This window comes from Phocoena phocoena, chromosome 10, assembly GCF_963924675.1.
Source record: "Phocoena phocoena chromosome 10, mPhoPho1.1, whole genome shotgun sequence".
NCBI lineage: Eukaryota > Metazoa > Chordata > Mammalia > Artiodactyla > Phocoenidae > Phocoena > Phocoena phocoena.
In genome coordinates this window covers 66689280-66705058 of record NC_089228.1, presented here as the reverse complement: position 1 = coordinate 66705058, position 15779 = coordinate 66689280, and the positions used below count along the sequence as shown (strand labels likewise).

General features: G+C 38.5%; 1 protein-coding gene across 1 annotated transcript in view; it reads left to right on the top strand.

The window, feature by feature from the left end:
* Nucleotides 1-15779, top strand: part of SRPK1 (SRSF protein kinase 1) — a 78947-nt gene that overhangs the window by 53369 nt on the left and 9799 nt on the right. The window contains 7 exon segments of the mRNA XM_065886466.1: nucleotides 2005-2111; nucleotides 3092-3257; nucleotides 4603-4628; nucleotides 5055-5268; nucleotides 5655-6074; nucleotides 6823-6923; nucleotides 14097-14204. Coding sequence (XP_065742538.1) covers nucleotides 2005-2111; nucleotides 3092-3257; nucleotides 4603-4628; nucleotides 5055-5268; nucleotides 5655-6074; nucleotides 6823-6923; nucleotides 14097-14204 — 1142 coding nt within the window.

Genomic DNA, 15779 nt, shown 5'->3' with positions numbered 1-15779 from the left:
TCCCGTTTTTAATCTTCTTTAATTAAGAACGGTTCCTTTCATGGCATTCACTCACCCACCCCACCCCACCCCACCCCACCGGCCAGAGAATCCAGGCCAGTTGTATTGTTCCTTAATTTGGATTTGTCTGATTATTTCCTCATGATTAAGTTCATTAATCATTTTTGTCAAGTATACTACATGGATGATGTTTTATTTTTCTCAGTGTATTACATCAGAGGGCACATAATGTGAATTTGTGCTTATCATTGGTGATGATATGTTTGATTACATGGTTAAGGCAGTGTCTGCTCAATTTCCCTGTTTAAAAGTATCTTTTTCCTTTTATAATTAATAAACAACCTATGGGGTGATAGTGTGACACTGTGAGAATTCTTTTTCCCCTAGCAATCTTCACTTAGTAGTTTTAGTATTCATTGATTCTTATCTGAATCAGTTCAGTTATTACTATAATGATGATAAAATGGTAATTTTTTATTTCTGTCATACTTTATATATTTATTAGTTGACTTTTTCTCTGAAGAAGACATTTTCCTCCCCCGAACACACACTTATTTTAGTATCCCATTTGGATTCATTCTGTTTTTAATTTATAAGCTAATTCATAACTTCACTCTTTAAAATGTCAACTTTGGCCAGTGGCTTCTTTTTTTAAAAAATAGGTTTATTTAATTTATTTATTTATTGGTTGCGTTGGGTCTTCGTTGCTGTGCACAGGCTTTCTCTAGTTGTGGCAAGCGGGGGCTACTTGAGGTGCGGTGGCTTCTCTTGTTGTGGAGCACGGGCTCTAGGAGCACAGGCTTAGTAGTTGTGGTGCACGGGCCCAGATGCTCTGTGGCATGTGGGATCTTTCCGGACCAGGGCTTGAACCCATGTCCCCTGCATTGGCAGGCGGATTCTTAACCAGCCAGTGGCTTCTTCAAGCTGGTTGCTCTTTCCTCCTGACGTGTTCCCTTACTGTTGGCACAGCAAGGTATTCCAGGTTTTCCTTGGATTTGGCCATTTCTTTAAGGAGTACAGGTTTTCCTTTAGCGGAGAATCTTATTTAAAACAAAAGTCTGGGGCTTCCCTGGTGGCGCAGTGGTTGAGAGTCCGCCTGCCGATGCAGGGGACAGAGGTTCATGCCCCAGTCCGGGAAGATCCCATATGCCGCGGAGCGGCTGGGCCCGTGAGCCATGGCCGCTGAACCTGCGTGTCTGGAACCTGTGCTCCGCAACAGGAGAGGCCACAGCAGTGAGAGGCCCGCGTACCGCAAAACAAAAACAAAAACAAAAAATAGTCTGAGCACTAGATCATTATTACATATGTATGTCTTGACTTCCCAATTTATGTAGAAGCTTCTAGAGGTCGAAAATACCAACATCTTCTGACTAAAATCCCTGCAGTGCCCTAACCCTGGCACTACCATGCCCAAAGAGTATTCCTGTTACGAGGCGTGATTAGGGTGTTCATACATAAGAGAACACATGGTGGCAGTAGAATCAAGATTAGTTTTGTAAAGTAAAGAGCATGAAGCAAGTTAGTTTCCTATTTTTTTTTAATGTTGACATTTACATTTTTTATCTCGTTTTGGTACATTGTCTTCTTTCGCTAAAGCCAAATTTATTTTTCCTTGCTTTGATACTATGAGAGTAGCCGTTGTTACCCTGGACGTTAGTTTCGACATCAGGGAAGAGACTAATCAACACCTTAAGCCTAGTGCTTTCACTAACTTTATGTATATGTTTCACTTTTATTTTTATCACTGAGTGTTTTAATGTGCATAGTTTTATTAATAAACCAGCACCCCAGAGTTTTCCATATTTTGGGTATTTTCTGTGACTAAAGCATTAATTAACCTTTAGAATGTCAGAATATTGACAGCTACATTTTCTTTTTTAGTCAAGCTCTATATAATTCTTTATACTGAAAGAATACAATAATAATTTCATTGAGGTGGAACACAGCTTGTCTTGCCCCCTTTCTTCTCTTCTGTCTCCCTTTTCCTCCTTAACAAACTCCTAGATATCTGCATGGTGTTTGAAGTTTTGGGGCATCATCTGCTCAAGTGGATCATCAAGTCCAATTATCAAGGGCTTCCTTTGCCTTGTGTCAAAAAAATTATTCAGCAAGTATGTATCTTAATATTTTCTGTGTTGTGGGTTTTTTTTTAAGGTTATACTCCATTTATAGTTATTATAAAATATTGGCTATATTCCTTGTGTTGTGCAGTATATCCTTGTAGCTTATTTATTTTATACATAATAGTTTTTATGTGGTAATTTTTTAAGATTCTTAAAGTGTCAGAAGTTTCCTATTTCCAATAGAATTTTTATTTTTAAAACTAGGTTTTTTTAATTGCTGAAATTATTTATTCAGCCCCTATTTATTGTGTTTATTCTGTTTTTAAATGTTTTAGTGTAATCATTTTCCCCCAGGTTCATCTTCTGTAATAATTATTAGATGGGGAGCTGAGTGTAATGGCTGATTTTAGAAATTTGGAGCCCTTATCCAGAAGTCCTGGTTGCAAAAATTGATTATATATTAATAGAAAATTGTCAAATTATTACCGTCTCTTTATATAACATTATTCATGAGCATTTTCTCATATTCTAAACAGCTTTCAATATATAGTGAAGAAGTTTGTCATCAGGAAAGTGGTAATACTTCAGAGGGCAAGCAGTTTGTTTAGATAATGTGTTTTGTTGGACAGAGCTCCAAACTGGGAAGCAAGAGACCTCAGTTCTTCATTAACAAGGAAATTTGAATTTAAAGATACCTAAATCTCTTTCATGACCTACATTTCAGTAGTTAAAGGACAATGTCAACTGTTTATTCTTCGTCTCTGTAATGTATCAATAAATATCTTCAAATAGAATTAGCTTCGTAAAACTTGGAAGAACTTTTTATTGTAAATAAACTCTTGCCTTTGTTCCTAGTTTACAATTAATCTTTCTGGAGAAGTTCGTTGTGCTTTAAAAAAAATGCTTTCTTCTCTGTAGAAAACTACCATATCATTTTTATTTTTTCAAAATGTTGTATTGTGATTTTTTCCTTCTCCAGAAAGACTTGTATTTTGTGTTTGCAAGTCTACTACTCTATTCCCATTCAGGTGTTACAGGGTCTGGATTATTTACACACCAAGTGCCGTATCATCCACACTGACATTAAACCAGAAAACATCTTGTTGTCAGTGAATGAGCAGTACATCCGGAGGCTGGCTGCAGAAGCAACAGAATGGCAGCGATCTGGAGCTCCTCCACCTTCTGGATCTGCAGGTATATTTTCTTTGGGGACTTCACTTTCATTAGAAGTTAAGAGAAGTTCTTGTTTTTATTCTATTACCTGACAGTTAAGTAAAAGTAAAGCACCACTAATTCATTTAACAGTAAGATACAATAAGTACTTACATAAGAAATAGTTCCAGCCTTCAAAAGACTTTTTATACTCAGTATTATTCCCATAGGGGAAGAAGACTGTGCCTTTTAGGTCCAGATACGTTGTGTATTGTAAAAGCTGATTCATGTTGTTGTTAAAATGTTTTCTCTTGTGATTTGATGGTCTTTTTTAATGTTCATACATGCTCACCTATGTGAATCAGTGATCCCTGTGCAGGGGCAAGATAACATTGCTAGTAAGAGCTTGGGTTTAAGCACTGGAGTGGACATACCTATTTTGACTCCTTGCTTCATTCATTGAATGACCTTAGGCACATGACTTGACTTCTTTTTTCTCATGCAGGAGTTACTCGGATTAAATTTCATGTTAAAGCAGTTAGTAGTATGCCACACAGTATTATGCATTAAATAAATGGTGGCTACTATGATTATGATGATTTTTTTCCATTTGTGGTACAGATTTTAATTTTAGTAGTTTAATTATATTTGAGGAACTCTCTTGATCCTCAAGTTGAAATATCAATTATCCAGAGACTTCCTTTGAAAAAGAAGACCTACAAAGGGGGCAAGGGGCAGTTGTTTAATGGGCATAGAGTTTCATTTTTGCACAACGAAAAAGTTCTAGAAATGTTACACTGTGTGAAATTAGCACTACTGAACTGTATGCTTAAGGATGGTTAAGAGGGAAATTGTATATTACAAGTTTCTTACCACAATTTTTAAAAAAAATTTTTTTTTTTTTTTAAGGAAGACTGAAGATTCTACCTCCCACCTAAGCTAAACTAATATCCATAACATGCTATGTAATAAATTACTGTAGCTTTTGATGCCACTCTCCTTTTAAAACTGACAAGTGTCACAGGGAAGAATTAGTCCTGGGTGGGGATGAGAGGGTTGTTGCCTATCCTTTTCTGTTTTAAGCAGTACATGGGAATGAGTTTTTAGCAGCATTAATGATGTAAATCAGAAAGGAGGACTTGGTTCTTTGCATATAGTGATGCTATCTGGAGAAGAATTTATTAAAATTTATTTTAAGTTTGTTGACTTTTGTATGCATTGTTTGTTCTTTTAAAAAAAATAATGTTGCTTCTACCAAAATTGCTTAAAAACTAGTTCTCTCTACAATATAAACTGTACAAGAAAGACTTTTCATTCTGGTAGGGTGTCTTAGTTTATATTGCCTGCTGAATGCAAGGATTCTTACTTGGTTTTCTTTTCTTTTCAGTCAGTACTGCACCCCAGCCTAAACCAGTAAGTATAAGGTGTTTCTATATTTAATTCTGATCTATGGGCAATGGGCAGGGATTCTTCTGTTATGGATCACAGTTTATTTAGAGTTTGGAAACCAGAAAATAAAATATTCCTGCACTTTTATAATTTTCTCCAATAAATTCCTGTGCATCTTCAGCAAGTTTGTACTGGTGAGGTTTCCATAAATTTGAGCATGAGAGTGGACCAGCCCCACAGACTGTTCAGAGGACCAAGATTTGTTGTTAATTTTGTTTTAATTTGGTTTCTTAAGAGTATCTACATTTTTTAGATTAATGAAAAGCTTAAGTGCTATGTTAGGACAAGAGTGGAATTTAATTAGGAAGTAATTAAAAGTAACAGTTATCTCCAACTGGGGATAATGGATTAGCCACCTGAAGGCTTTATCTGTTTGTAATCTCCGCCCAGGCTGACAAAATGTCAAAGAATAAGAAGAAGAAATTGAAGAAGAAGCAGAAGCGCCAGGCAGAATTACTAGAGAAGCGAATGCAGGAAATTGAGGAAATGGAGAAAGAGTCGGGCCCTGGGCAAAAAAGACCAAACAAGCAAGAAGAATCAGAGAGTCCTGTTGAAAGACCCTTGAAAGAGAACCCACCTAATAAAATGACCCAAGAAAAACTTGGTATAAATAGAGCATCACAAAAATTACTTTATAGCAAACTTTAACATTAATTTATCATTGTTTTATAATATAGTGGTTTCATGCATATACAACATCTCTGGGGGTGTCGTTATACAGTAAGAATACAGAATTTGTCATAAATGTTAGGTAGGTAATATTCAAATGTAATTTCTAACTTTTCTCAGGAAATGCAACGTAGACCTCATTTAGCAATTGGGTAAGAATAAGAAGATCTTTGTCCTTTCATAAATAGATTTTAGATGTGCAGTCATGTTTTTCTGTCACCCTGTATAAGTTCTAGAAAACGTTTTAATCTTGTGGAGAGATTTTTTTTGTTCTTTCATGCATATGCATACACGTACGTCCTTTTTGTCTTTGTTCCTTAGAAGAGTCAAGTACCATTCACCAGGATCAAACACTTACGGAACATGGTGTAGAGGGTGATGCAGCAGAAATAAATTGCAATGGAGTAATTGAAGTCGTTAATTATACTGAGAACAATAATAAAGAAACATTGAGGCTTAAAGAGGATCTACGTAATGCTAATGGCTGTGATGTCCAAAATTTGAAGCAGGAACCTAGTTTTCTAAGTTCCCAAAATGGAGACAGCAGCACATCTCAAGAAACAGACTCCTGTACACCTGTAACCTCTGAGGTGTCAGATACCATGATGTGCCAGTCTTCATCAAATGTAGACCGGTCATTCAGTGCACAGGACATTAGCCAACTTCAAGAAAGCATTCGAGCAGAGATACCCTGTGAAGATGAGCAAGAGCAAGAACATAATGGACCACTAGACAACAAAGGTACTTCCCCAGTACTCCTTCCCTGCATAACGTGTTCATGAATTTCTAATAAGTCAGACAGACAAAGACAAATAATGTATGTTGTCACTTATCTGTGGAACCTAAAAAATAAAACATGAATTCAGCAAAACAGAAACAGACTCACAGGTATAGAGAATGATAGGTGGTTACCAGTGTGGAGAGGGAGGAAGGGAAAGGAGGGGTGGGAGTAGGGGATTGAGAGGAACAAGCTACCATATATAATAAAATAGATAGACTACAGGGATATATATTGTACAGCACAGGGAAATATAGCATTACTTTTTGGTGACTTTAAATGGATTATAATCTATAAAAATTCTGAGTTGCTATGTTTTATACCTGAAACTAATATGTTGTAAATCAGCTATACAATTTTTTTTAATTCACCACACAAAAAAATTTTTCATGAATTTCTAAACTAAAAGTACCATTGTTGTTATAAATATAGCTTTACAGCAGGTGTCCAAGTTACCTTCAGTGTGTAAATGTGTAGCTCAGTTTGATTTTTATTGGTTAAACAGTGAGTATACAGCATTTTACTTGTTGCTGTGAAGGCAGAGGTTTTAATTCTGGGAAGTCAGGATGTTGCTTTACTTGGTTTATTTTAGAAAATTTATTGTAGGTTGCCAGTTGGGGACCTGGGTGAATTACTTCATAGAGTTTCATTAACCTTTGGTTATTTCTGTGTTCATTGAACAGTCTTATTGATGATACCTGTTGTCTATAGGAAAATCCACGGCTGGAAATTTTCTTGTTAATCCCCTTGAGCCAAAAAATGCAGAAAAGCTCCAAGTGAAGATCGCTGATCTTGGAAATGCCTGTTGGGTGGTAAGTGAAACTTGTCTCAGTCTTTTGAAGTGACTGGGGATAAATGAGAACTTGGACTTAGTTGTGCTAAAAGAAGAAAACATCTGCAGTTCTATACCCAAATTGCTAGTTAACATTTTAGTGAACTTTTTTTTACTTTTTAACCATTTACACGAGTAGAGAGAATGGTATGATCCTGCCCCTATTCCAGGTACCTGTCACCCAGATTCAGTAATTTCAACTCCTGGCCGGTTTTGTTTTATCTATATCCTCATTGACTTTCTTACTCTCAATACCCACGTTCATACTTTCCCCCTATTTTTAAAATCAGCATCTAACTTATTAATTGTAACCTTTTAATTCATTTAATATATTTCGAACACTTTTGTCAACCAGAAATTTACATCAAATTCAGTTGGTTATGTGGTATTTGCCAGTATACTATAACCTTTACATACTCTTGACAGTTCTTTGTGATGAACATCTTTGCTCATGAGTCTTTTGAAGTTGACCTTAGGATGTCCTAGACATGAAATTACTAAGTCAGAAGTTAGGTACTTTTTTTAAAGGAGGTTTTTGACGTATAGTGTCATATGAATACTGTTGTTTACCTAGTTAAGAATGCTTTTTGTGTTTTTTTTGTTTGTTTTTTTGTTTGTTTGTTTTTTTTGCGGTACGCGGGCCTCTCACTGTTGTGGCCTCTCCCGTTGCGGAGCACAGGCTCTGGACGTGCAGGCTCAGTGGCCATGGCTCACGGGCCCAGCCGCTCCGCGGCACGTGGTATCCTCCCGGACCGGGCACGAACCCGTGTCCCCTGCATCGGCAGGCGGACTCTCAACCACTGCACCACCAGGGAAGCCCTTTTGTGTTATTTTTAATGAGTATCTTTAAAAAATCTACAATAGAATGATTTGCACATAAATGTTACTATTCAAAGAGCTATATGCTTTGTAAACAGGGATATTGGAGACAGTTTGAGGCAAAATCCACTTTAATAGGTCTTAGGTTTACTTCTGTACTTCAAATTCCCTATTCCACATGACATCCTATATCTAGTGGTTCATAACCTAGAAGGATCTCACTTTCAATATCGATTCTAGAATATTGTGATAACTTTGTGGAAAAAATGAAGTCAGTGCTTAGCACTGACTGATAGAAATGTAGAAAAGCTTTTCAAGGAATTAGAATTATTTCACCACGCCACCAGACAGTCCAGGCCACCATATATTTTCACCTGGGTGACTTACATTAGCCTCCTCACTTCTCTCTTCTGTTGTCCTTCCCTCTTACTGACTGTTCTCAACATAGCTCTCAGAGTGATCCTTTTAAATGCAAGTCACGTCAGATATTCTTAAAACCTTGTGGTGGCTTCCTTCAGAATGAGTGCCAAAGTCCCTACCATGGCCCACACACCACCAAGCAAAAAACACTTATTATTTCTTCTGCCTGGAATTCTCTTCCCAAGATAATGTGTATAATTCACTCCTTCATTTTCTTCAAGTTCCTATTGAGATGTCATCTTAACCAGGGAGATCTTCCCCTGAACACCTAACATACAGTAATTAGCAAACCACCACTCTTTACACCCATTTTCTTTTTCTTCCTCTCCTCCCTCGATTCTTTTTTCTCCACAGCACTTAACCCAATCTGATACTAGATATTTGTTTGTTTAATATCCCTCTCGCTATAATGTATGTCCCATCACAGCAGAGATTTTTTTCATTCACTGCTGTATCTATGGTACTTAGAACAGTGCCCAATATATAGGAGGTGCTCATTAAATATTTAAGTAAAACAATTACAGAGGAAAATACTGACTCTAACAAATATCACATGATATAAACTTCAAATGTTTGTCAGTTTCCTGCTCACATCATGTTTCAAGCTCCTTTGCCTTTGTGTTTGGAACACCTTCCTTCGTGCCTGTGTTATGCATTTGGCATACTCTGCTTTATTTGGGTGCAGTCTTTCCTGTTATTTTTACTACAACAGAATTAATCTCTCTCTCTTCAACTATTATATACATTTTTTAATGGGTCTCTGTGCTAAAATGATTTACATTCTTCTCATCCATTTATTCATTCAGCAAATATATGGGTACATATTCTGACCTGGGCACTAGGACAGTGGTGAACTGGACATGGGTGCCTTGTCCTGCTGGATCTTGGTCTAACCTCATATCTTGTTGGTCTCTTAAGCACAGCAGCGTGTGGTATTTGGTAATGGAATTTTACATGATTTTCAAAGAGTTTGATTTTTTTTAATATTATACTTTTGCTCATCAGTTATGCACATGCATATATAGTTTAGGGACACTTACATAGATTTTGATTCAAAAATCTGTCCCCCCTCCCTTTGCCAATTTGTCACTCCCCACATGAGGGTATTTACCTTCGCATTGCTAATAAATAAATTGGGTATATTGCTTCCAATTCTTTTTTTCAGTTTTAGGTATTTCTGCCTTTTGGAAAGTAGGACTTACCTACCACTACAACCATCCCCTATCTTGTCAATTTAATATGACTTGGCTAAATGACTCCATGTTTACATTATTAGGACTCTAATGCTGTCTTCAGCTGAACTAAGCATATATTGTGGTATGATTCCTTTTCCCTTTCTGCCTAACACTGTGTTTCATTTGCTTAGTTGTCTTTGTATTACTTAACACTTAATTCCACCCCACACTTTGATCCAGTGCTATGATTACACTTTAATACACATGGATACCTTGGGTATTGTTTCAACTTTTTCTTCCTAAAGAGCTCTATCTGGAACCTGTGCTCTGCTAATTTGTGTTCATCTCTTGGGTTGCCCTGTAGCTTGCTGCATCACTGCCACTTGGGATTTCCTTTCATAAATGTCCTGGAGATTATTTTTATATCCCGTTTCCTGTCTCTCTGATCTTCTTGGTTTACTCCATCATGGTTTTTGTTTGTTTGTTGTTTGTTTGCTTGTTTTAACATCTTTATTGGAATATAATTGCTTTACAATGGTGTATTAGTTTCTGCTTTATATCAAAGTGAATCAGCTATACCTATACATATATCCCCATATCTCCTCCCTCTTGCATCTCCCACCCTCCCTATTTTGTTTGTTTGTTTGAAGTATATACAACTTTTAGTAGCTTCCTCAGAAAGGGTGTGTGTGATTGAGGGAGTGGGCATGCTTGTGTGTCTAATAATGTCTTTATTCTGTTTTTACACTCAGTTGGCTGCATGTAAAATTCTAGGTTGAAAATCGTTTTCCCTCAGAATGTTTGTCATTGCTCCATTGTTTTCTAGTTTCCTGTCTTATTGCTGCTAAAAGACCAAAGTCATTCTGATTCTTGGACCTTTGTATGAAGCCTTTTCCCCTGTGAAAGTCTGCAGGACCATTTCACAGCGATGTGCCTCATGAGGTCTGTTTTCATCGATTAGCTAAGGGACCCAGTGTGCACTTTCAGTATTGAAACTCTGGTTCTTTGGTTTTGATTCTTTCTTGATTTTTTTTCTTTTTTTTAATTCTCTAGCTCTGAAATCTCATTATTCAAATGTTAGATTTATGCAGGTTCTCTCATTTTCTTTCTCTCCTATTTTCTAGTATTTTTCTTTTTGCTTATTTTCTGGGAGATTTCTCAGCTTGTTCTTTTAAGCCTTATTTTTTCTTATTTCTCCTATTATATCCTTACTTTCCAAGAGTTCTTTGGTTCCCTGATTATCTCTGAGAGGATATTGATTATTTTTTCATTTTTGACATTTTCTTCTTTTTTTTTTAAATATTCATTTTATCAACCTGTAATTCACAAGTGTCTGATTTTTTTTTTTTGTCTGAATTGGGTCTTCGTTGCTGCATGTGGGCTTTCTCTAGTTGCGGTGAGCAGGGGCTACTCTTTGTTGTGGTGCCGTGGCTTCTCTTGTTGCAGAGCACAGGCTCTAGGCACGTGGGCTCCAGTAGTTGCGGCACGTAGGCTCAGTAGTTGTGGCTCACGGGCTCTAGAGCACAGGCTCAGTAGTTGTGGCGCACAGGCTTAGTTGCTCCACGGCATGTGGGATATTCCCGGACCAGGGATTGAACCCATGTTGCCTGCATTGGCAAGTGGATACTTAACCACTGCGCCACCAGGGAAGTCCTCTTCTTCTTTACATAGTGTCTCTTGCCTTCTTTGTTCAGGATCATTAAACAAAAAACTGACCATATGAATGGAGTGCCAGAAAGCTGTTTGGAAGCTTTGTGCCTGGGTGGTTCTTGTTGACTGTCATTCACTATAAAATGATTTGTCTGAGCTATTTCATTTCATCCTCAGATGTCAGGGTCTTGGATTGGTCATACTTCCTGCAGAAAACTTAGTCTTCCTCAGATCTCTTACCTGGGGAGTGAATGCGTGGCTGCTAGTGTTTTGAAAACTGAGTTAAGCAAGAAAACTGGGGTTCAACATGCAATTACATGTAGTCACTTAATTTCCCTGTTTTCAGGATAGTACTCTCCCCTCAACCATGCCGAGCATCCTCCAGAAACTGTATTACCCACTCCAGAGAAAACCTCTAAGTGTCTGTCAGGCCAGGGAAAGGCTGTTATACTACATCATGTCCTGTGTTCTGGAGCTCTCTTTCTTTAAAAGATATTCTAAAGCAGTATTCCTTTGTTGAATCCCACCCTCCCCGCTACTTCCAGAGATACCTGATACCACCAAATCCTGAGCCTTGGGAGGACTACTGTGGAATACCTCACACTGCTTCTCCGCTTTCACCAATGGCTTATTATTCAGCTTTCTTGGATCCATTAAGACACTTGCCAGTGATCTCTCTGCTTTCCAGCTTCTAAATTGTATTGCTCTGACTCCTTTGCCTTTTCTGTCTTTGTCAGTTTATGCTTTAAAAATTAACGCTGGGGGGCTTCCCTGGTGGCGCAGTGGTTGGGAGTCCGCCTGCCGATGCAGGGGACACGGGTTCGTGCCCCGGTCTGGGAGGATCCCGCGTGCCGCGGGGCGGCTGGGCCCGTGGGCCTTGGCCGCTGGGCCTTCGTGTCCGGAGCCTGTGCTCCGCGGCGGGAGAGGCCACAACGGTGAGAGGCCCACGTACCGCAAAAAAAAAAAAAAAAAAAATTAACGCTGGGGCTTCCCTGGTGGCGCAGTGGTTGGGAGTCCGCCTGCCGATGCAGGGGACACGGGTTCGTGCCCCGGTCCAGGAAGATCTCACATGCCGCGGAGCAGCTGGGCCCGTGAGCCATGGCCGCTGAGCCTGCGCGTCCGGAGCCTGTGCTCTGCAACGGGAGAGGCCACAACAGTGAGAGGCCCACGTACCGCAAAAAAGAAAAAAAATTAACGCTGGATTCGCTACAAAAGTGGAGTTTCAGGAGTGAGTGGATGTGTATGTTTCCAATCCACCTTCTTTACTTTTGCTGATTCTTGACCTCATTTATCATTTACAGTGTATTTGTAAGGCAGTAGTGAGGCATGATGAGTAAAGACAACTCCCTTGAACAGCATGTTCATTTTTCTAACTGTATCGCCTGTAGTACATTTCCATTTCAAACTCAGTATCTGAACCCATTGTTTTCCTGTAAAACCACTTCCCTCTCTAAATCTCTCCATCCGTGTTTTTGTCGACAGCCTCTACCACAGAGTTCTTTTTGACTCTTCCTCCTGTCTCCCACTTGAATTGAATTTTTAAATTGTGCTCATTCTTTCTGTGAATGTCCTTGGTTTTAACTCTTCCTTCCCTATTTCCACAGCCATTGTTCAGATGTTCATTACTAAGCCTAGATCTGGCCACAAACCAGAAGATTACTGGAATGGTGTTCTCAGAGGTCCTATCAGTCTTCTTACAGTACACTGTCCTGTTTACTAACGTGCAGTGGTGTTCTCTTGTCTGCCAAATGAAATTGAAACTCTTCAACCTAGCAGTTAGCTATGTTTGGCTTTAGCAAATGTCTTCTGTGCCTTTATTTATGATGTTCCCTCCACCTGAAGTACTTTTTGCTCTTTTGCAAACTTAGTCCAGTACCCTGTGGAGCTCTGGTCAATGCTGGTTTTTCTGCCTGAAGGTTTCTCTGCCTAATTTCTCCTGTTCAGAAATGCTGTTCCTTGTTTTTTTGTTTGTTTGTTTTTTAAAATTTTAATAGGATTAGAAAATCATCTTTCACACTACATGTTTTAATATTATCTGAATTTTGTTTCCTGTGTATGACTCATTTGAAGCTTCTTTTTTCTGTATTATTTTTTATTACGGAAAATTTCAAAAATATACAAAAGTAGAGAGTGGAATGAACTCCCCTGCTGTTATACTAGTGTCACCCAGCAATTATCAACTCATTGCCTGTTTTTCACCTATATCCCCACCCTGACACCCACTCCAGATCATTTTGAAGTATATCCCAGGCATCTTATTTTCATTTGTAAATATGGCTTTCTAAAAAATGATTCTTTTAGGTAACCATGACACCATTGTTAACACCTAAAAAGGTTGACAGTTAACTAATATCAAATATTCAGTCAGTTTTGCCAGTTATCTTATAAACATTCCTCTAATTTTGTTTAGAACAAGATCCAAATAAAATCCATGAATGCCAGACTGGGTACTGTGTCTCTTAAGTTGCTTTTATATAGAGGTTTTCCCTTTCTTTCCCATACATGTGTTAAAGAAACGTTTTGCTGATTGCATCCCCATGGTGCTTAACATGGTCTCTGTTTCCCCAAGATTCGTGTTTGATATTTTTGGAGGAGTGAGGGAGGCAAAAGAGAATGAGAGCAAGAAGTCTTTATAGGTGGTGTTTATAAGGTTCTTAAAACTTGAAACTTACATCTTTTATTTTCCTATAATGAGCACACAGCAAGAAGAGTTTGAACTGAACCTAAATTTGTATCATTTATTTGTTGAAATACAAGTTATTAATTTTAGACAAATGAACAGCTTAATTTTTGTTTGGGGTAATAGGTTTCCATTTCTTAAAAAGCGATTGTTATTCCCTAACCTGTGTATCTATATTAAGTTCAGACTTATGTTTAGAGAAATAATTTGGAGTAGACAGCATATAAAGAAAAGTGCTGTTTGGAGCTAATAACATCTAAATGATACTTAAGAAGTTAGCCACATGGGAACTTTGGTTTGGGGAAAGCTTCAGTGAACTTATTTTAATCTCCATCATTAAGCAATCATGACTTGTTACTTTTTAGAATAAAGGAATTTTTAAATACTGTTTCTTTCTTCATTTACTCAGCACAAACATTTCACTGAAGATATTCAGACAAGGCAGTATCGCTCCTTGGAAGTTCTGATAGGATCTGGCTATAATACCCCTGCTGACATTTGGAGCACAGCGTGCATGGTAATGTTTTTCCCATTGACTTTAACTTGTTACGTGGTAATTTGCTAATTTCAGTAGACCAGTGGATTAACAAACAGAAAAGGATTTTTTTTCTGACTCATCACTGGCACTCTGAATCCCGTGTCTGGGGAGGTCTGAATTTAAAAGCTTAGTTACAAACATCTGACATTCCGTTCGGTTCCTGCCAAATTTCTGTTAGGTGAAGGAACCAAATGTTTCCCAGTACAGATTGGGGTTGCGGGGCGGCTAAAAACAACTGCTCAGACGCGGTGCTGCTTTTGATGAGGAGAAGTTACCCTTACCCTTGCCCTCAGCTCTGATCTGTTTTCAGATTAGGGAAAACCCTGGAAACTGCTTCATTCTGTACAGTTTAGCAGTCACTCAGCCGTCTTTGCACCTCACAGGATATGAAGCTCAGTCATCCATGGATTCATAAGTTGCTGCTTTGTCCTTGTCAGGCAACTACTCAAGTAGTCAGACTTAGCTGATATTAAATGACTTCCCACAGATAGCCTCATGTTGGAACATATTATATTGTTTCCTGAAGTGGAGTGTACTCTTCAATATGTAATTGTGGATTTACTTTTTTCTCTTCCACTCGTTTTAAGTACTGGCAGGAACCATGTCTATAATGTATAGCTAAGTGTCTGGTGCAGGGCCTGGGACATTTTGAGGGGGTGCAATGCACTGCTAATGCTAACTTCCCGGAGTTATCACAGACTTCACAGATTAAAGGCATAGTTTTCCACAAGACTACCCTCACTTCAGACACCAGCTGCAAGCTCTGGGGTCCACAGGCCACCTGTACCTCCTGACCATCTGGCTACAAATTGGGAGTTTCCATTGTCCTTTCAGATTCAGTAGTTTGCTAGAATGACTCACACAACTCAGGGAAGTGCTAAAACATTACAGTTTTGATATAAAGGTTACAAATCAGGACCAGCCAAATGAAGACATGCATACAGTGAGGTCTGAGAGGGTACCAAAGGTGTTCTTAGGACACATCAGTTTCCTGGTACGTCAGTGTGTATCACCAACCAGGGAAGTTTACCCAAGCTTTAGGTGCCCAAAGGTTTTACTGAGATTTCGTTACTTGGGCATGATTTATTGAATCATTGGTCATGTGGTTGAACTCAGTCTCCAGCCCCCTTCCCTTCCTGAGAGGTTGGGAGGTCAGTTTTGACAACACTCAGCCCAAAGCCTCAACCCTCTAATTGCACAGTTGGTCTTGTCCAACTTGGTGGCATATCCAGCCCCCCTCTTGAAACTGTGTCTAGGGGCCCACTATGAGTCACCTCATCAGTATAAACTTAAGTGTGGTCCAAAGGGGCCCACCATGAATAACAAAAGGCACGTTTATCACTTGGAAAGCCCAAGAGTTGAGAGGCTTCCTCCCGGGAAACAGGAACAAGATCAAACAAATTCTTTAGTATACAATAATACTTAATAAATATTTGTGGACCATCAAATGAGTGAACTAAATCAGAAACATATTAAACTGTCATTTCAATTAACATTTAGTATTTATAGTCAACTTTGGGGAAAACTTAAAAGAGAAAGGACAGACTAGAAGCC